Source organism: Pipra filicauda, unplaced genomic scaffold (genome assembly GCF_003945595.2).
Source record: "Pipra filicauda isolate LSUMZ 115617 unplaced genomic scaffold, ASM394559v2 scaffold507_size779033_pilon, whole genome shotgun sequence".
Taxonomy (NCBI): domain Eukaryota; kingdom Metazoa; phylum Chordata; class Aves; order Passeriformes; family Pipridae; genus Pipra; species Pipra filicauda.
Window position 1 is genome coordinate 546,798 of NW_024104651.1, and position 21,744 is coordinate 568,541.

The 21,744-nt window shown below is 38.0% G+C and overlaps 1 protein-coding gene across 1 annotated transcript in view; it reads left to right on the forward strand.

Moving 5' to 3' along the window:
* Positions 1–21,744, forward strand: part of SEMA5A (semaphorin 5A) — a 240,238-nt gene that overhangs the window by 161,494 nt on the left and 57,000 nt on the right. Inside the window, exon 14 of the mRNA XM_039386823.1 lies at positions 251–398. Within this exon, the coding sequence (XP_039242757.1) occupies positions 251–398 (148 nt within the window). The remainder of the gene's footprint in view (positions 1–250; positions 399–21,744) is intronic.

A 21,744-nucleotide genomic window follows, 5' to 3' on the forward strand; every position in this document is an offset into this window, starting at 1 on the left:
TGAATAAAGCAAACAAATGCTTCACCCACGCAATTGCAGCCTACAAAAAATACAAACCCTCAAATGTTTAAACACTCTCTGCAGTGTGACAACTGTTAGTTCAGTGCTTAATGAATAGCGAGAGGCCCTTTGTATAGAATACTTCCTTGTGCAAACATCTATCTGAATTATGCAAATGAGAGGCTTTTCAGGAAGGTCTTGTATTGATACTAATTAGATTCTTTGCCTCCTTGTTTGTCTCTTCTCACAGGTACTGCAATGAGCATTTGTTGTGCCCCCCTCATGTATTTTGGACAAGCTGGGGTCCATGGGAGCGCTGCACTGCTCAGTGTGGAGGAGGGATCCAGGCACGGCGTAGGACATGTGAAAATGGTCTTGACTGCCCTGGCTGCAGCGTGGTGAGTAATTTTCAGTTTTCCCATCAGCACATACCTATGGCCATATGCCATGGATGTCTCTATGCCATAGAATTATAAAATCATTTAAGTTGGAAAAGACCTCTGAGATCATCAAGTCCAACCATTAACCCAGCTCTGCCAAGTCCACCATTAAACTGTGTCCCCAAGTGCCACATCTACATGTATTTTAAATACCTCCAGGGATGGTGACTCCACCACTTCCCTGGACAGCCTGTTCCAGTGCTTTGACAACCCTTTCAGTGAAGGAATTTTTCCTAATGTCAAATCTAAACCTCATCTGGCACAATTTGAAGCCATTTCCTCTTGTCCTATCACTAATACCCTATGTCCATAGGGCTTTAGTGATAAAGCATCTGTGTATGTCTATAAGCTCTACCCCTAAGTAGTCACCAGACTATTTTTGTCTCTGTGTTTCTTGGATGTGCTGAAATACACACAATTTATCAATCAGAAATATATATAATTCAGCTTTTTCACAGTGTCATCTAGAAAATTAGTTTCCTGAGGCAAGGTTAGTGCAGATGTGTCCTTTTGGGTTAATGGTGGGTTTTATTTCTATGACCAGAGTACATAGAAACTCTAGTTATGAGCCCGGGACTCCATCGTGTCAGGTTCTGTACAGCAGAGAAAAAGATAGGTTGCACATCTAAATACATAAGAAGCCAATCAGTGAATACACGGAAGCACTGGAAAAATGTTAAGGTAAGATTAGATATAAATAGTAATCAGCACAGCAGCTGCCTGGAGCAGTCAGGCTTTTAAGCTACAGTGGAATGATTTTAATAAATGGATGTGCTTTATGGATACCCAATTTATTAAGAAAAACATATGGGAAATCCTGTAGGTGGTTTTTCTTATATCTGAACAAATATAGGTAGTAGGTTTTGAGCGATGGGAACATCAAAATGGGACATTGTTTTCTTGAAGGTGAATGGGATGATGCATAATAGTATATGGGTGAAGTGAGACAAACAGTAGAGACATGTAGAGAGAAGGGTGACGTTCACTCCAGCATGCTAGGAAGATAACCTCAGTGTTAGAAGCTGAAGCAAAGTCTTAGCAAGTGTAGGTTCATGTCAAAAGATGAACCTTGGGGTGCTCTTCCATGATAATTTGAAAACTAGTTCCGGATTGTCACTGAAGGGGATAGTTATTCAGAAAGCATAACCTAGGTGGAAATATAAGTGGCCAAAACTGTGGAAGAAAAATTCTGCTGGTGAATGACAGATGGTGCTGCGAGTCTCACCAGTGAACAAGAATAAGCACAGCTCAAAGGAAAAATGAGACTTTTTATGTTCAGTGGCCAGGCTTAACGTTGCACACCGAGAAACATGTACTCAGTTTTGTTTCAGGATATTAAAGAGGCAGAAGAACAGTACTTTTTTTCCCACATATAAAACCAATTTTTACATGCCTTAATTTCAGAGAGTAGGCTTAATTCTGAGGTTGTCATCATCTGTGGTCTATTTGTTAGACTGGCAGTAATTAAATACAAAAGAAAGGATAATTTATTACCTTTTTCTTTTTGTGCATTTTCCCAGGATTTGTTCTCTTTTTAAAATTTATTCTAGTGATAGAATTTCATTTTCAGTAGATTGAAAACATCCAACAGGTTTGTTTTTTTATTTCAGCTGAACTTTAAGAATTAACCTAATAACTTAGAATTATATCCAGTTTTCCAAAATATTTGTCTCCCCCTACTGGTACACAAAAAGCAGACATATGGTCTAGAACTATTGTTAAACCTTCCTGACAAGCACAGAAAACAGCACAATATGAAGGTTTTCTGTCTCATCCCTCTTTATCTCAAAATAATGTTTTGAAAGAAAGCAGTATTTTGTTTTGCACAGCATCTTCCCGTGGTCTGAAATGGAAAATACGTAGCTCTAATTTTCTTGGAAAGCTCCATGAGGAAAGTAGGAAAACCTTAAGTGCAAAAATTTCCTATTTTGTAACTGATTTGAGATCAGTGTTATTGGGGCTTGTAATTTGTTAACAGTTTTAGCACATTCCCTGCTGTGTCACAGAATAGTTACCAGTTCAGCTATGGAAATGTTTTGAAGATTCCTTATTAATTAGAAAACTACTATGTTGATAGTTTCAAAAAAAGCCCTTAGCTTTGGAGTACACAGCTGTGTTGCTAAAACTTAGGCACCAATGGAAAGCCATCCAGGGTAGAAATCCTCTGTAAACCCTGGTGTTCTTCAAGACAAAGGATTTGGGTATAAAGTCTCTGTTCTGTTTAAGTTTCAGTGAATTTGAACTTTTGTCTGTCTTGACTCAGAGGTTTTGCAGCCATAGCAAGACCTTGTCGCTAAGTGTACCTGGAAAAGAAAGTACTTCATTGCTTCTAAGAGTTTATTTCATTAATGTAAGAAAGAGCAATTGGAAATATTTTTATGCCTTCTTGTAATTATTGAATGGATTAAATATTTATATTAATAAAATCCTATGAATGAGGAGCATGCATATGAAACTTTTTTATTTATCAAATGTTTGTGTACTTCAACCAATTTTTTGTTTTTATTGTTGTAGGTATGTATCTTTCAAAACAGAATTATGAATTTTTACCATAGTGAATAAAGGAGAAATTAATGTGTCTTATTGCAACTATTTTCCGTTCTTTACTGGTTGTAGTGATACTCAGCTTGGGTTGTGCAAGATATTTAGTGAATTTAATTTATTTCAAAAAACTTATATTCTGACTCTCTCTGAGTACTTTGGAAGCTAAATAATCTCAGGAAGAGTTGCAGTGAAAGTAATCTACCTTTTCTACTGTTTATTTCATCTGGAGTAAAACATGTTATGAGCCAAACGTTTACCAAGTGAATTAAAGGCATAGCTGAAAATAGTGTCAGAGACTTAAAATGCCCAGTTCTCCCTTTCAACTGTTAGATGATAGCTTTAAACTATAAAGAGACTCTCCAGGTTTCTTGTTTTCCTTCTTCAGTGAGGTTGAACTTTGTAAAACTTTCACAACGTTTGAACAGCACAAGTTGCCATAGGCACTCTTCGGCTGTGGCCTGTGAAGTGGAAAAGAAAAACAGTTAGAGGACAGAGGACTGGCAAACATATTATTCAAGAAGATAGTAACTATGTTAGGCTTCATTTCATCTTGAAATGAAAAGAAATTTTTGATGCATCAGAGGTGCAGAGTGGACTAAATGCTGTCTTGGGACCCCTTTCAACTATACCGATTCTTTGGTTTTAGAACCGTTTTTCAATAGGGAATCGTGGGAGAAAAACAACAACAACTGTTTTTATACAGCTTAAGAAAGGCAGTCTTACAGCATGTTTGCCAGCAGTATTAGGGGACCAGATTTAATTTCCTAGGAGAACCTGCCTCTTCTGTTTTCCAATCTGCAACCAGGCTGTGAAACTGCAGTATAGCCAATCCTAATCTATTTGGGTGTCCTCGTTTTGCAGCATTTACCATAATAATGGCTATCGTCTGTGTCCACCTAAGGATTTATACCACACAATTTTTAATGAACAGTTTTTCTTCCTTTTGGTTTGATAATATTGCTCCTAGGCTGTAATATCACAGCAGGTGGCTACTGCCTGTGTTTTAATTTTGGAATGTTTCTCATCAGTTGGTTTCTTGGCTTTATCTGTCTTATAGCAGATATTAGCCAAGACACTTCAGGATTTTTTATCAAGACTTAGTATACTGAGTTCCCTGCTATTATTTCCAACCTAGCATTTTATAAAATAATAATGATAAATCTTTTGATCCATATAAATATTTCAAAGAGAGAAAACCATGATGATATTTTAAAGATGCATCTCTTGCTGAAGTGCACTTAATACATGAAAATGGGTGACCAGAGAGTTAGGACTGAAGGCATTTTCACTGAATATAGAAAACCATAAATTATTATGATATAGGAGAACTAGACCACAGAGACTCATAAAGGTCAAAAAAATGAAGCTTAAAATCAAAATCTGAAGTCATAAGGACATGTTAAAGTCTTCAGGTTAATCAGAGTTAGTAAAGAGGGCTTGAAATTGTCTAATAAGAGATAGGACCATCACAGCCAAATTTAGGAGCAGCTAAAATCTAGTAATGAAAAACTTAAGTGGATCACAAAACAGGTATTAGTCTCATGTATGCAGGTGATACATGCGCTAGAGAAGGAACTGTGGAAATCTGTGAACTGTGCTAATATGACTCAGAGGACAAACATTTTCAGATTTTACAGCATACTCGCATAAATTGTACATTTGTTTCAGCAAATGCTTCTATTCCCTTGAGAAGCATAATCTCGCTTGAATTTGCTTCAGTCCAGTAATAAAAGAATAACTTTTTAAACAGATTATTACTGAAATGAGTAATCTAGTTTGAGGCTCAAGTTGGGTGACGTATTTTGTGTTTATAGATGTCAGTGTTCTCATTTCAGTGATGCTAACATATACATTAGTTTTGGATCTGGGAGGCTGGTAAAGGGTATATACTTTCCACATACAGGAACAAACCATGTTGGGTGTTGCTGTGAAATTAAAAAAAAAATAAATATTTGTTTCTTAGAAATAGTTGCTTATTCATTAATTTATTATTATTATTGTTGTTTTTGTTATTGTTGTTTTTGTTTCAACATTCTGGAATTATGCTGAACACAAAACTGTGAAGAAAAACTATATGTATCCTAGAGTTCTTGTTATGACACAAGATAAAAAAAATGTATTGGAAAAAACCAAATGTCAGCATTTTTTTCTTTCATCAAGCTTTTAAAGGGAATTTGAAGATGGGAGGTTTTCAGAAGTACTTTGTCCATCAGAAAGAACAGTCTGCCTTTAAAATACTTGCCATCTCACAAAACAAATTTGAAATGTCTAGTTTAGAAAAAGGACCAGAAAATAAGATAGTTATTATGCTTTTGTTTTACAGTTCTTTTTAAAGTTTCCATTTGCTTTAAGAAAAATTATCTCTTGCAAAATCAGAAAACAATCTCACAAGCGTGAAGCATAGGAAATTGTATTGTTTATATGAAGTTTGCCTACTTTATGCTCATTTCCTTTTCCAATCCTTTTTTTTTTTTCTTTTCTGTCTATAATGTAAACTCTATTGGGTATTAGCTGATTTTTTATCTTTCAAAAGTTTAGCAAAGCAGAGTATCCCTTCTTTTGGTGCTGCATATGCTATTGCAGTTGTAAGCAATGACAAGTAATTAAAGAGGGTAAAACCAAAAAGAATCAAAATCATAGAATCAGCTGGGTTGGAAAAGACTTCCGAAATCATCAAGTCCAAACCTTCAACCAACACTGCTGTGGTTACTAGATCATGGCACTAAGTGCCACATCCAGTCTCATCTTTAGACCTCCAGGGATGGTGACTCCACTGCCTCCCTGGGCAGCCCATTCCAATGTCTGATTACTCTCTCTGTAAAATACTTCTTCCTAATATCCAACCTAAACCTCCCCTGGCAGGGCTTAAGACTGTACCCTCTTTTCCTACTGCTGGTTGCCTGGGAGAAGAGACCGATGCCCACCTGGCTACAACCTCCTTTCAGGTGGTTGTAGAGAGTGATGAGGTCTCCCCTGAGCCTCCTCTTCTCCAGCCTGAACAACCCCAGCTCCTTCAGCCAGTCCTCACAGGGCCTGTGCTCCAGTCCCTTCACCAGCCTCATTGCTCTTCCCTGGACCTGCTCCAACCCCTCAATATCCTTCCTGAACTGAGGGGCCCAGAACTGGACACAGTACTCCAGGTGTGGCTTAACCAGCACTGACTACAGGGGAAGAATCACTTCCCTGGTCCTGCTGGCCACACGGTTCCTGATCCAGGCCAGGATGCCATTGGCCTTCTTGGCCACCTGGGCACACTGCTGGCTCATGTTCAGCTTCCTGCCAATCCAGACTCCCAGGTCCCTTTGTGCCTGGCTGCTCGTCAGCCACTCTGTCCCCAGCCTGTAGTGCTGCAGGGGGTTGTTGTGGCCAAAGTGGAGGACCCAGCACTTGGCCTTGCTGAACCTCATTCCGTTGGAATCAGAGCATCTCTGCAGCTTGTCCACATCACTCTGAAGAGCCTTCCTGCCTTCCAGCTGATCCACACTCCCCTCAACTTGGTGTCATCTGCAAATTTGCTAATGGTACACTCAATCCCCTCATCCAGATCATAATAAAGATATTAAACAGAACTGGGCCCAACACTGATCCCTGGGGGACACCACTAGTGACCAGCTGCCAACTGGATGCAGCCCCGTTCACCACCACTCTCTGGGCTCGGCCCTCCAGCCAGTTCCTAACCCAGCACAGAGTGTCCCTGTCCAAGCCATGGGCTGCCAGCTTTTTCAGGAGAATGCTATGGGAGACAGTGTCAAAGGCTTTGCTGAAGTCCAGATAGACCACATCCACAGCCTTCCCCTCATCCACCAGGTGGGTCACCCGATCATAAAAGGAGATCAGGTTGATCAGAGAGGACTTGCCCTTCCTAAACCTGTGCTGGCTGGGTCTGATCCCTTGTCCATCCTGTAGGTGTCGTGTGATTGCACTTAGGATGATCTGCTCCATAGCGTCACCAGGCACCAAGGTCAGGCTGACAGGCCTGTAGTTTCCTGGGTCCTCTTTGCAGCCCTTTTTGTGGATCAGCATGACGTTTGCCAACTTCCAATCATCTGGGACCTCCCTGGTTAGCCAAGACTGTTGGTAAAGGATGGAGAGCAGCTTGGCGAGCTCTTCCTCCAGCTCCCTCATCACCCTAGGATGGATCCCATCTGGTTGCATAGACTTGTGAGGATCCAAGTGGCTCAGCATGTTGCTGTTTTCTCCTGGATTACAGGGGGGCTATTCAGCTTCCTGTCTTTGTCTACCAGTTCCGGAAACCAGCTGTCCTGAGGACAACCTGTCTTACTGTTGGAAACTGAGGCAAAAAAGGTGTTAAGTAACTCAGCCTTTTTCTCATCTTTAGTGACTATGTTCTCCCCATGTACAACAAAGAATGGATGTTTTCCTTGCCCATCCTTTTGCTATGGATGTATTTGTAGAAGTGTCTCAATTGAGTTCAAATTCTGCCTTTGTCTCTCTAATTTTCTTTCTACATGACCTAACTATATTCCTAAACTCTTCATGAGTAGCCAGCCCTTTTTTCCATAATTGGTAAACTCTCTTTATTCCCCTAATTTCCTTCAAAATCTCCCTGTTCAGCCAGGCTGGCCGTCTTCCCTGCTGGTTCATCTTTCGGCAGACTGGGACAGCCTGCTCTTGTGCTATCAAGACTTCCTTCTTGAAGCATGTCCATCCCTCCTGGACCTCTTTGTTTTCAAGGGTTGTTTCCCAAGGTAACCTCTAAACCAGTCTTCTGAGTAGGCTGAAATCTGCCCTTTGGATGTCCAGGGTAGAAGTTTTTTTGATGGCCCTCTTTGCATCCCTGAGTACTGAAAACTCTATCATTTCGCAGTCACTGTGTTCCAGACGGCCTCCAACCACCACATCTCCCACCAGCCCCTCTCTGTGAACAGCAGGTCTAGCGGGTAGTTCCAGAAAATGCTAAAACATGTTGACCAATGGTACATGTGGTGCTCAATTTTGTCACTAAAATGAGTTACCAACTTGACACACATAGTCAAGGTAAATGTGAAATATAAACAGGTTGAACTAATGTGATCTGTTTAATGTGGTATTTAGCTACACATCCAGCGATCATTTAGCTGTTTGATTTATTTAACTTTGAAAAAGAGACTAAACTGCAAGTTGTTTGCTTTCTTGCTTAAACCAGAACAGAGTAAAGCATCCCTTTGTTAAGAAACATGTAACTTTAAAAATAATTTCAAGCTGAGAAATACATTTTTAGCTGCTGTTAAACTCCAAGCGATTCAACCTGTGACAACTGACACTGGCTACAGTCTTGTGCTGAGATTCCTATACCAAGCTCTTTCAGGGACTTCCAGGTCACGTACAATAACTTCTTTTGTGGACCAGTGCTGGCTAACTTGAAATCTCTTTCAAATCTAATTAACAGGGCTCACCAAAGTGAGTGTTCTCACATTCAAGAGCTTTGTATTTGACCTGTGATGCAGATGATGTGTGTTTGATTCAGAAGTCCAAATCTTATTTTAAAAAAAACATAGGAAACAAATTTTATTGTAACTGTGCACAAGCTTTCTCAGGGCTTTGGATGTAGGGAACAACTAGTGTGTGCTTCAAGGTCAAGTGATAGCCAAGTGCCTTCATTCAGTTAGGGAGTTGTACTGATCAAAGATAGGAGACTTGATTTACTATATCCAGATTTTGCCACACTGTTTCCTAAAACAAGGAGCTCACCAGTGTGCAAGTATTGCTATTTGTTGCAGTTCTCAGCGGTTCCTGTGCTGTAGATGTAGTCTTTGTTATTGTTCCTTAGTTGTAAACCAGTATATCTGCCTATGTGCTTGAATTGTGATCACTGCAGTGCACAATAACCACAAAAAGTGAAGTATCTGAAACCCTCTTCATTCTGGGCCCAGCAGGCAGTGCTGGGCTCAAGCACTCAGCATTACGAGATATGAACTTCTACTTTCCTTTCACTTGACTGGTTTTTGAATTTGAATGAAAAAGGAGAAAGATGGTTAGGGAGAAGGAATGTCAGATACTGAGGTTTTGTACTGCACTAATTTTAGAACGAATTAATGAGTGATACTGGAGCTGGAGGATATTTCCTGAGGACTCATACTTCATCCAGCCTTTTTAATTGCTGTGGACCTAGAACATTCACTTATCTCCGGAAAGTAATCCATAACTGTCATTGAACACTAGAAATCAGAATAAAACGTAGGAGGCATGGTTTTAGATTAGTTTTGTCAAGTAATAGGGCTTACAGGATCATATTGTAGTCTGTCAGGTACTCTTACTCTTCTGCTCATAAGTAAGGAACCCACTTCCCATTACAACTGCATTTGATTGGAGGGTGGTCTTAGATGTCAACCAAGTTGCATGAAAAACAGTGGCTCAATAAAGCAAAAAACCCTAAATTAGTTTCTACACTGAGAGACAGATTTGCAGCTGAGTCCCTTATTTGGTCCAGGTGGTGTCAGGTGCTGGTCAAATGAGTGTACATGTTAGCACATGTGTCCTTTGTGACTAGATACTACATGTATTTTAATTTTTAGCAGTAAGACTGCTAAATGCTACAGACAGGAGATATGGGAAGGGGAAATGAAAGAGGAAAACTTAAAAGACTTGAAATATAAACTTATAGAAAATCAGACTTCATTAGTTCCAGTGCTTATGGATCTAGTTATTGAAGTATGGGTAGTGTAGCTTTATTTCATATATAAGTAATATTTCCATGAAATCAGAACTGACATAAACAGAGAAAGCTATTAGCAAAAAAAAAAGAAAAAAAAAATCTGTCCAAGAGTATCCTGGAGTTATTGGAATAACTATAGCTGTATTTAATATGGGGTATTTATTCTCTTTTTTTGTTTTTAGGAAGGTAAAATAAAAATATTAAACCTCTAACCCAAATTTAAGGAAAAGAAAATATTGATGCAGGTAAGGAGGGCTGCTTCACTCCAGGGTAAAAGATAATTCAGGTATAAATGGAAAGTGCTGTGCAGTCCATTAGGATATTACCAATATAGACCACTTCGTACCTTTCTGACATTGTTCTTCAAGAAAATAACAGGTGTTTCTGGCAGCCAAAATGGAGCAGCTTCAAAGTACATGGTATTAAATTCATGATACAATGTTACAAAAAAGGGTCATCATTAAAGTGATGTACTAGCAAGAAGGTGTAGGAGTTAAAAGATGGATAAAGCTAACTGGACATACCAGTGGTTTTTCCTGGAAGGAGAAACATCAGATTATTGGGAGGGTACTCTAGGTCTTCTAAAGGAGTTAGTTTAGACAGATCTTACTTATAAATGTTTTGAGTAATTTTGGCAGAAAATTTTGATTATATCTGCTGGTGACCTGAAGTTTTGGGGCATCATCTATATAAAGGTTGATTTACATGTCTTATGAAAGGCACTAGATGTCTTTCATTCATGGCTAAAGTAATAGTAATGAAGAGTGTTGTATCATAATTGCAAAGTCATGAACTTAGCATAAAATCAACAGAAACTCCTGCTTTCATCTTGAAGCACAATGAGGAATGAGACAGGAGAATGACTCTGGTGTGTGAGTTGTTTATGATACTAGCTATAAGCCAGAAAGTTTGTGCAGTGGTGAAAAAATTTAGATTCAGTTTTAGCATTTAGAATGTTTTAGCATGGTATTTCTAATAGAGACAAAAAAGGTAGTCTAGGGATTCATATATAAACTAGTCTCACAAGGGATGATTGTAACAATCTGGACTGAAGCTAGCTGAAATCACAGTTTTAGTTTCACATATTGCAAGTAATGTGATTTCTCCACCACTACTGTTATCTTGAAAGCTGAGCTTATTTTGAAGCTGAATTTACCTGACAGCATTGTATCAATGACTGAAATCATGAAAGCTCATTATGATTTCATCTACAAATTTTTGTAATTTTTCCATTACAAAGATATGTCTTTGTTAAGTATGCAGAAAACTTAATTTTATTATAGGCAGTTCAGTAGCAATCTTAAGTTGTTGCACAGTTGCAATCATAATGGGAAAAAAGGGTGCATGAAGCATGGCATTGAAAATAACCTCAGAAACATGGCAGAGCAGTTAGATAAAATTGTTCTGTAGCCATGCTTACTGTTCTTAAAGGACATGGTACATGGCGGAAGTGAGCTGAGCTCTGGAAAGTATTCCAAGGAAAGGCAAAGGATTGGGATTCTGACAAGCCAGAGTAGGCAGGGTTCTAGTTATGAAGGATTAATATACAAATTAATGACAGGGTTGGAGAGGGAACACTGTGATTTCTGTGTACTCTCTGCTTAATATACTGAGTTTTAAGGAAATATGAAGCCAGTGAAGGGAATTCATTTCTATTCAAGGCATTGTCAAATGATATAACTTGTTGCAATAAATTATTGAGGCTTAAATCTGAAGAATCAGTAAAACTCCACACCATTAAAATTGTGCAGGATGTCAGGATGAACTAGAATTATAATAGAAAAAAATTCCATTTTTGATAGTATAGTAAATAAAATTTTAAAGTTTTAAATCATTACCCTGAATATTAACAATCGGATTTAGAGCTGTGCTTTTGGCATTCCGCTTATTTCTGTGCTCCCATTTGATGATAAGCAGGGAAGGCATGTCTGATCTAGAATGGCACTTCCAATGTTCCTCTTTGTAAGTGAGTGTTGAATCAGTTTGCAGCAAATTGTCCCTCTGATTTATTTTGTTCCTTTTAGGTTTGGTCTCTTGTACTTAAAATGGTACAGTGCAAACATAGTAACTGTGTTTACACATTTTATACTAAAAAGTCTGCTCACATGTAGACCTTAATGCAAAGCAGGGCTCTCTTTCAGTGTTCTTCAATTCAACCTCAGTAAACTGAGGGATGGATGAAGCCTGAATAAGTAATACGTGCTGTTGCCATTATTGCTTCACTAATGCAGCAAATGTTGAAGAGTGCAAGACGTATTTGTTAGCTGAGCTGATTGACAGCGGTCCTTAGCCATCTGAGTGCAATTAAATGGAACTCCATCCAAATTAATTATATTTATCTGCCAGTTTTTATTCTTACTTAGTCTCAGAACATCATAGAATTTTTAATTTATTAGTCTGTGATAGATTTGTGCTTTTCATTGAAAATAGTGTCAGGCAGCCCTGGTTTTACCTATATTGTAGCAGGTTGGGAAATAATTTTTTTAAAATTCTGAATATTTATTGATGGAGTTATTAAAACTACCTTTTTTTTTCCCACCAGGATTCATTCCCTCCTCCCTTTTACATTAAGTTGTTGCCTTAGAAGACAATGGGATGAAGTTCAATAAAGCCAAGTGCCGGGTCCTGCACTTTGGCCACAACAACCCCCTGCAGCGCTACAGGCTGGGCACAGAGTGGCTGGAAAGCAGACAGGCAGAAAGGGACCTGGGGGTACTAATTGACAGGAAGCTCAACATGAGCCAACAGTGTGCCCAGGTGGCCAAGAAGGCCAATGGGATCTTGTCCTGTGTCAAAAATAGCGTGGCCAGCAGGAGCAGGGAAGTGATCCTTCCCCTGTACTCTGCGTTGGTGAGGCCACACCTTGAGTATTGTGTTCAGTTCTGGGCCCCGCAGTTCAGGAAGGATATTGAGGTGCTGGAGCGGGTCCAGAGAAGAGCAACAAGGCTGGTGAAGGGACTGGAGCATAAGTCCTATGGGGAGAGGCTGAGGGAGCTGGGGTTGTTTAGCCTGGAGAAGAGGAGGCTCAGAGGTGACCTCATCACCGTCTATAACTACATGAAGGGAAGTTCTAGCCAGGTGGGGGTTGGTCTCTTCTCTCAGGCACTCAGCAATAGGACAAGGGGGCACGGGCTTAAGCTCCGCCAGGGGAAATTTAAGTTGGATATCAGGAGAAAATTCTTTACAGAGAGAGTAATCAGGCATTGGAAGGGGCTGCCCAGAGAGGTGGTGGATTCACCATCCCTGGAGATTTTTAAACGCAGATTGGACGTGGCACTGAGTGCCATGATCTAGTAAATGGACTGGATTTGGACCAAGGGTTGGACTCGATGATCTCGGAGGTCTTTTCCAACCCAACTGATTCTATGATTCTATTCTATGATTCTAAGACTTCTGCACTTCTACTACAGCCACCAAATAAAAGACACTAAGTCATCCAAAGACACTGACATTCATCTTGAACAAACATATTCACAAGCCTTAAAAAAGACAAACATACATTTTCATTGTGTTTATTTATAACTTATTTTGTATCTTCAGGATTTTGTGACTCAGTTTATTGCAGCATTAGGAAATAATAATATTTAGATCTGAATATTCCAGTAGATGGGATTGTATTCTTCAAATCTGAGAATATAAACTCATGCAAACAGTGAGCTCATTTACCAGCATGCACAGTGAATTGTCCTTGCAGCTTGAAGGGCAGGATGTAGTCTCACAGTCCCCCTATCCCCCTTTAGGTTACTTGAAAGCAGCATCACGTAGCATATTTCTTTTCTGCTAGGGTAATGTAGTTGAAAATAAAAAAATATTAATCCTGCATCTTCAACAACAGAGTTTTTCTAATTCAACGATACTTGTTATATCATCTGAAACATCAGAAAGGTGGTCATAAAAACAGACCTTTCAGTTTACATTATGAAAATCTCCAACTTTGTTACTTATAACAATTTGTAGCATGAGAGATCAGTGAAGAAGTTACTACTTTGTGAATATATAGGAGTTGATTTATCTTTAATTTAAAATTTGAATCTTTGGAATTTGAATCTTTCATTTGAAGCCCCTCTGCAGGTTGGGAGTGAACCAGAAATGTCAGCCCCAATATGCAGTTCTTGCTTAGCCTTGTCAGAGGGGCTCTAGATGGAGAAAAGCAGCTGTAGACTATACCTGTATTTTTTCAGCTATCTGATTCACAGGAAGGACAGGCTCACTTTGGTCTCTTTGTACTTTGAATCAATCTCCAGAAGGAAAACTTGGGAACCCCCCCCCCACAAAATAGTAGAGTTGACATGCTAGTTCTGCTAGCAGTTTACTTGCATTTAAAATTAAGAGGGGTTGACCGGGTCCACAGCTGGCACAAATTGCTGAAACCCTGTTGATCCCCTCTAGGATGCATGAGAAAAGTCGTTAAGTTACAGCTTGATAAATTAATATCCAAGCTGTGAACATTTCTGCAGAATAAGACAGTACTAGGAAATCCTAAATACCTTCATGGTCCCAGCTCAGGGTACCCTCATTGGCAGCTCTTTGTGCAGTTCATCCTGCTGTGCGGGTGGCCTGGTGTTTGTTCTACAACACATGAACTAGGAGGCTGCACAACTATCAAGGAGAAACAGGCTGTGCCAGAGATAGCACTTGAACCTCTCATTTCCTTTGTGGATTAGAGAGGAAAAGGAAACTGAAATCTCTCCCAGATCCTAGTTGCCAATTACACAGGCTGAATTGCCAGGTGCCAGGTCAGATATGAGACTGTTACTTAGCCAACATCTGCACAGTGCTCAGCATGACTCTTCTGTGTTATTGCTCCTTTACTCAAAAGCAGCCCTGTCTTCAGGAGTTATTTGTGAAGGTAGTGGCAGATTCCAAGATTCTTTATAAAAGGCCATTTACATGTCAGTGCTGGTAAGGACACTGTATATGGCTCAGTTAGTGTGGCTCTGTTAATTTACTGTTCTGGTAATGTCGTACTACTGTGGATATACCAGTTACTAGCAAAAATTTCATTTCTCACAGGTGAGTTTATTCTGTCCCCATTGAAATCAGTACAAGCTCTATGAAAAACATGAGAGATAGTCAATAGACCTGCATCTCTCAGCATTGCCTGACTTAGCTAAGTCTTTTCACAACCTTCCATGATGTCAGCCAGAAGTTCAGAGAGTATATCTGAGTGTTACTCTATCTAGAAAACCAAGACCTATATTCATGCTTTAATCTGAAATGAAATATGCTCACTCTATTCAAAGCATAAAAAGAGATTAATTCAGAAGTTTCAAAAATTTTTAAGTAGTTGTTCACAAAACTAGAAGTATACTGTATGCTTTCACACAGGAGCACATAACCCACTTTGCAAATGCATTAAGCTTCCTATTAAATAGTTAATTTATGTATCCTATCCCTTATTGAAAAGCTTGTCTAGAATCCCAATTCATGTATTGAAGCATTTATGTGAAATAGATTGTTAGAATGAATATTTTGTTAAAGAGTTTTAAAGTACTTAGAAAAAGACGTAATAGCAGTGCATATAATCTTCTTCTGAAATGGAGGGCTAAAAGGAATATTAGACATATAGTGAAATCTAGCAGCAGCAATTTGGTATGAAGTAAAAAATGATCCATTACACAGAATGCAAGAAAAAAGGCAAATTATGGATTATAGGAATTAATCCATCAAAAACCTTGCTGGCAGCTATATGAATGTAATTTGGAAAAAGAAAAAAAAGGTAAAAAATACAGTGTTGTTTAGTATCTCTGTCTAGGGAAATGTTTGCACTTCTTTTCTTTGTTTTCAGAGTGACTGGCATTTTGTTTGCTGGTTAGTTTTCTAAGTAAAAAGAAGTATAACAAAATGAAATACCCTATCTGTAAAGTTAAATCTGACTTTCCATGATAGTACCAATGAAAAACTAAGTCCCCAGAAAAACTGACTACTGTTGCCTTAAACTTCATAGGAAGAATAAATATGTATGAACAGAATTTCCTGTGTTTTGAGAGGCTGGTAGGATGAAATGTGGAGAAGAAAGGAAAATTTAGTAATGAGAGAGCAAGTTATTGTAAGTTATTACAAGTTATTACAAGAGTATTTGTACTTGCTAAAGTCACAGAAGGGCTTTGCCTAATATAGTAAGACAAATAGAAACAAAAATGAACTATTAATCTTTGGTCTTCTATAAGGTAGGTACCTTTGATTATTTGGCAGAAATTTATTGATGAATTTAGTTCCAGCCTGATACAGGGTGCATTTTCTTAACTATATACTTACTCTTTCCTTTTTTCCCTGCAATACCCCCTCCAGAGTGTTTTCCTGAATGTAGCTGCCGTTTTAGATGCTGCAGTACTTTCATGAATAAGTTTAACCACACAGGTTTGCAGCGTAGACCATGTTGAACACCATCCATTGTGAAAAACTGACCATTTATTCCTCTCTTCCCTTTCCCATCTTTTAAGCGGTTAATTATCTGTGAAAGGATAATAGCTTTCCTCTTAGCTTGCGGCTGCGAGTTTCTTTTAAGGCTTTTGAGATACACTTTGAAATGTCTTCTTGTATTCAAAGTAAACTGCATCAACTTACCACCTGTATCCATGTTTGTTGACTCCTTCAGAGACTCTGATAGGATTGTGGCTTCCTTTTATAGAAAAGCAAGGCATATAATTTTGTTCTCCGGTGGATCATATTTGTTCATGTTCCACTAATTTCACGCTTTATTATGATTTCCTTGATTTGCCCAATTCAGATGCTATGCTCATTTTTTTATGGTTAACCTGAATTTCCTGAAGTATTTTTAAAAGTAGTATCACATTTACAATCTTCCAGGCCTCAGATAGGAAGGTAAATTTAAGCAAGAGGCTATGTGGCACTAGTATTACTTTTCTTATTTCTGCTTCTGTAGTTATATTCTTTGGTTACATTTTTTGCTCATTTTTCCTATTTGTGCCATTATGTTTTCAACTTGCCATTTCTAAATGTCCCTTGTGTGCCTTCACAGTATATTGGGCCTATAGACTCTGTTGCAATCTTTCTGTCCCTAAAGTCCTTGAAGTAGGACTGTGTCTTAACTTTTAGACCTTACAAAGTACCTCCTTGAATTGTTGTCTGGACTTTTTTGTTGTGTTTTTACATTTGATATGCCAGGTTTCATTATTATTTCCATTCATTTTTTGTTTGTACCTGACTTCAGCTTTTTGAAGAGTGGTTTCATCTCCCTGCTGTTTAGTTCTGATGATTTCTTTTTGCCCTTCCTCAGATTTCTTGATAGACAGTAAACATTTGATCTCTGCCTCTAATACACTGGCCATGGTGAGCTTTCCTCCTGTAGTGCTCTGCTGGGTCATGTCCCTCTTCAGGTCCCTCATTAATGGTTGTACTGAACTCAGCTTCTTCTTTGTTCATTTGTGCTGCAGAGGAGAGGTCAGAGACTGGCTCCCTAATACTTTTCTCTTGAGTAGCATCACCTTTCAAGGGAGCAGAATTCAGCAAAAAAAATTCTTTTATGTTTTTCTGGAAAAAAATCGTTGTCCAAAATATAGTTGGTTTTGTTACTGTATTCATATTTCTTAACCTTGGGCCCATGAACCAGAGACCTAGTTTGCTTATTCAAGGGTAAAAGGTGAGTTTCTGCAGGGGACTTTTCACAACTGCCAAACAGTTATAGTACACTTAAACCCCCCAAAATACCCTTTCTTCCACACTGGCACCGTGATAACCTCACATTTCCACCCTAAGGGTTGCTAGGAGAGATCAAGCAAGAGGACTCAGAATCCATGATCTTTGAAAGATACAGCATTTGGTTTCTGTAACTCTTCAAAGTCATATTATACTTTGTATGGAGTCATAAACTGACACACAAAGTGGTTTTAATGCTTGACTGCTGAAATGGGACCTTATCCAAAAGACATTGAAGTCAATTTAGTCTTCCTCTGGTTTCAGGGTTGCCTGAGTTAGTCTCAGACTTTCTGTGTCATTCTGCTTTTTTAAAAAGATAAGGACTGGCTCATAAATGGATTCTCGACAATTAAAGAATTGGTTAATGCTTACATCAGATATATTCTTTATGAATTGGATGCAAGGGTCTTTTGTTTGGCAGGGTGTTGGCAGGTTTAGTTGTCTTTTTAGGCATATTTTTCTCTCTGCATAGTGCAATGAGTATAATCATATTTTTTTTTCAAATCTAGCTTATTAGTTTAAAATTGTCACTTATCAAGATCCAGTGAAAAAAGATTTCCTTTGAAGCTTCAAAGTTGACATGTTCTTTAAGGGAAACGTCATTAAAGGCTGTGGGAATATGAACAGTCCCTGATGAATTAACTTTCCAACTTTGTAAATGCACAGAACCAAGTACTTACTCATTGGAATAAGCAACATGATTAAAAAAAATGAAGAGCTCTAAACTCCACAGCTGGAGCACAGATGTCAACAAACATAACTTTGATGCTTCACAGATGATTTTGAATACAAAGCTGTTCAAATTGATTCCTTCCCTACAGTTTCCTTGGAAAAATATTAAGTGCTCTGTGGTTTGTTTGTTGGTGTTTTTAAGCGGTGAAGAGATTATACAAGTTCATAAAGAAAGGATTTTTCATAAATGGATGCATGCTTATTCAATTCCATTAATTAAAGTTAGCAAACCATATGTTTGCATGTTTTTAAGTGTGCAGTACAAACACAATGTAGTTATCAGAGCTTTTCTGAACATGAGTTTTGAAAGGTAAATGAGGAGGTGGTATAGTTATTCTGTGATAGAAAACTCTTGAAGGTTTAACTCTACAGAGTTTATACCATCTCAGAAGACTTTTTTTTAACCTCAAAAAAGCCACCTCTAACACTTTCCAATTAAAATCTAACAGTGGAGTCTAATTTTCAGTTAGTGTTGAAGTTACAGAAGGATCTATCCTTATATATACGTATATCTGCGACATATTTTGGGCTGTAAATAGATAGTTTTAAAGGTCTGTATACTCAGGACGTACATGGTAATTGAGCATAATTTAAACTTTTAGTAAGAATCAATTTCACAGCCATGTTGGGAGTGTAAAACGGACACCTGTGTTCTGTGGAGCAACTTATTCCAGGTTTGTCTGGGTGACTGAGGTAAAGGATACTGCAGGAGAAGGCTACAAAACTTATTTGAAAATGCTTAAAAGAATTTTTGAGCTCTGACTTGACTGAACCACTATAATTCATGCTGGCATCAGGCTCTTCTTTGGAGAGCTCACATTCATCTCAGTTTCCTGAAAGCCATTTTGTTGTGGAGTGGTGATTTAGATAAAGAATGACTTCACCTGTTTCAGTTAGTGGTTTAGTTCACCGTATTGTTCTCATTTCTCTTATTTTGAATAATACCAATTATTGATAAGCTTGAGATTGTTTCATTCATCAAAAGCAGCAAAGCATGAACAGCTTCTATGAATTACCACCAATAAAATCTGCATCTCAGTCACCATAAGTCCTTCACAGTCCCAGCTATAATTGAAAGTATTGCAGAACAGGCCTTCTGAATCCTTATATTAGCAGTATTCCAGGATATACAGATTAGACAAAAGACAGCATTAGAAAACATAAAGGTTTATCTTAAATAGCTTGTTTAATAACAATGCAGTTATTTTCAGATCAGGAACCAGTAACTGTAATGCCTCTTGCATATCTTCCACGTGTCGTCCTGACTTTCTGAATTATGATGTCACCATTTTCTTACATTTATACTGTGTCTAGGACAAAACAGTGCCCATTCAAGGATTTAAAGTACTGTAATTAATGAAAAAATATTACAAATTTTGAGGAAAGATATCTCAATACATTTTTTTTAAATTCACCTCATCTTTCAAATGGCTTCAAAATTACAAATAAATCTGAAGAAATCTGAAGAATTGGTGAGGGAGAAACAAATGAAAAAGCTGACAGTATGTGATGAATGCTCTTTTACCTATACTAGCACATCCTACAGATTCACAGTTCACTGCTTGATTATGTTACAGTAAAGTTTTGAACTAAGGAAAACAGGGCTGAATTGTGCCAGGACCTCTATTACTGTTCTTCTCTTCCCAGTACCTAAAAATCTTAACTTCCTGGACAGTTTTTTGGTCGGTAAAAATCATTACATGTTAGATCTTCACAACATAACAAATTAAGTAAATATTTCATTTTTGGGAAAGAAAAAGAAAGAACAAAAAGAAGGGGGAAACAATATTTCACTCAACGCTGTCTAAAACTTTGATGGGATTTGAAGCATTGGAGCAGAACGTCCCCTCCCGCCTCTGCTAATCTAAGGGCTAATGAATCCTCCTGCAGAGGAGGGAGTAGCTCTACCTGAGTCAGACCTCATGATCAGGACTTACTTTATGATTTACAGTATTTCCTGTGAATTGGTGTTGATGAGTATTCCTTTCTGTCACTTTTTTCCCGCTCCAACATCGAAATGGCATGCTATGAATGAAAAGTCTATATTTGATTCTTTTAGTATGAAAATGGAAGATGGAAGCTCTGTGGAAAAATAAAATAAATAAATAAATAAAAATTAAAATGTCAGTTTCTGCCTTACAACAATTCCTAAACCTTTATGAAAGTATCCAAGTATTCGGAAACAAGTTTTAAACCTTTTGAGTAGTTCTCCACACTGTTGTCCTAGGTCTCCATTCTGAAGAGATTTCTATTTTACAGTTCTATCTCCATCCTCTGTATCAGATGGGTATAATTACAGTATAATCACAATCAGGCCAGGACATTAATAGGTCTCTGCTGATATCACCTGATAACAAAAACAGGTCAGATATAGAGCATCTGGATTTTTCTTTTACATTTTCTTATTTTATCTCAGAGTTTTGAATTAAAAGATAATGGTGGTAAATAAGTTTAATATAACTTTTTTGGCAATGGTAACGTCTTCATCACAAAAATGTCTAAGAAACATGATTTATTTTTTTTTTTTTTTTTTAGATTTAAAGAAATTATGAAGTTGCAAACTCAAACAGAATTAAAGTTGCCCATGAAAATTTGAAAATACCCTTAACCATGCAATATTTTATGAAACAATTGTTGCAGTCAAGTTAGACAACGGATTTCTTGAACTCCCCACCAATTCAACATTTGTAATCCTGTTACAGGCAAAAAAGAATACACTATTCATGAAAAGCCAAGAAGTTAATCTTAGTCTGATTAGTTATAATGTTTCTAACAGTCATAACAACCTTATCAAATAGTTTAAATTACATGCAGGTAGCATAAATACACAAACCTGTTAGTCTCCTCCTTTCTCTGGTGTTAGGCTTGCCCTTCCGCTGCCCCTTTATGTGTTAAAGTTGATGGTTACAGTCTGGAGGTGGGTTTACAGAAACTGGGTAGTATCCTAAGCCCTTTGCCAGAAGTATGTTGATGATTTCCTTCTTCTCTATTTAGGATGTGGTTGGGGTCTTTTTTATGTTTCTTTATGTTTATTATTCATTGATCTGCAGGTTCATATTGCAGCTGAATTTACTATGTAGTGTGTGTTTTACATATGTTCCATGTTTATTCTTTTTCTCTTTGCTACTCCTAAGACTTGACAAGAATGACTTGACTTACCTTGTGCTGAGGTTACATTCATTTGATGACCATTAATAGACCATGAATGATGTTTATAGCCCCTGGGCTTCAAATATTGCTCTCTGCCACTTCTTTCAAAGCTTCTGATACTCCTCTGTGCTTTGTTTTATTAAGGAGGTCTAATAGGTCATTTTACCCATAGTAACAACATGCTAGAAATACTCATTAGTTACAAAATATATATTGCTATAGACATTACATCACACAATTATACAGAGCTAATGAAAAGTCAAAACAAAATAGGTGATAGAGATCTGGTAATTGGATAATTGCTATTGCATACAAAAACAAATCTTCAGGCAGATCAACACAAGCACAGGCAAAGCCCAACAGGTGCCACAGCCTCTCTTGTTAGCTTAATGCAAAACCCGTGGCCTGTTAAAAACAGCACTTACTCCCTATTTACTGAGCTACAAAGCTAGGAAGCATGTTAGTGGTTTAGTTATGATTAGATTTCAGGTGGACCATTCATGCTGGAATGGCTCCTCAGATGGTTTAATGGTACTTGCCATACCCATGAAAAGAAAACAAAAT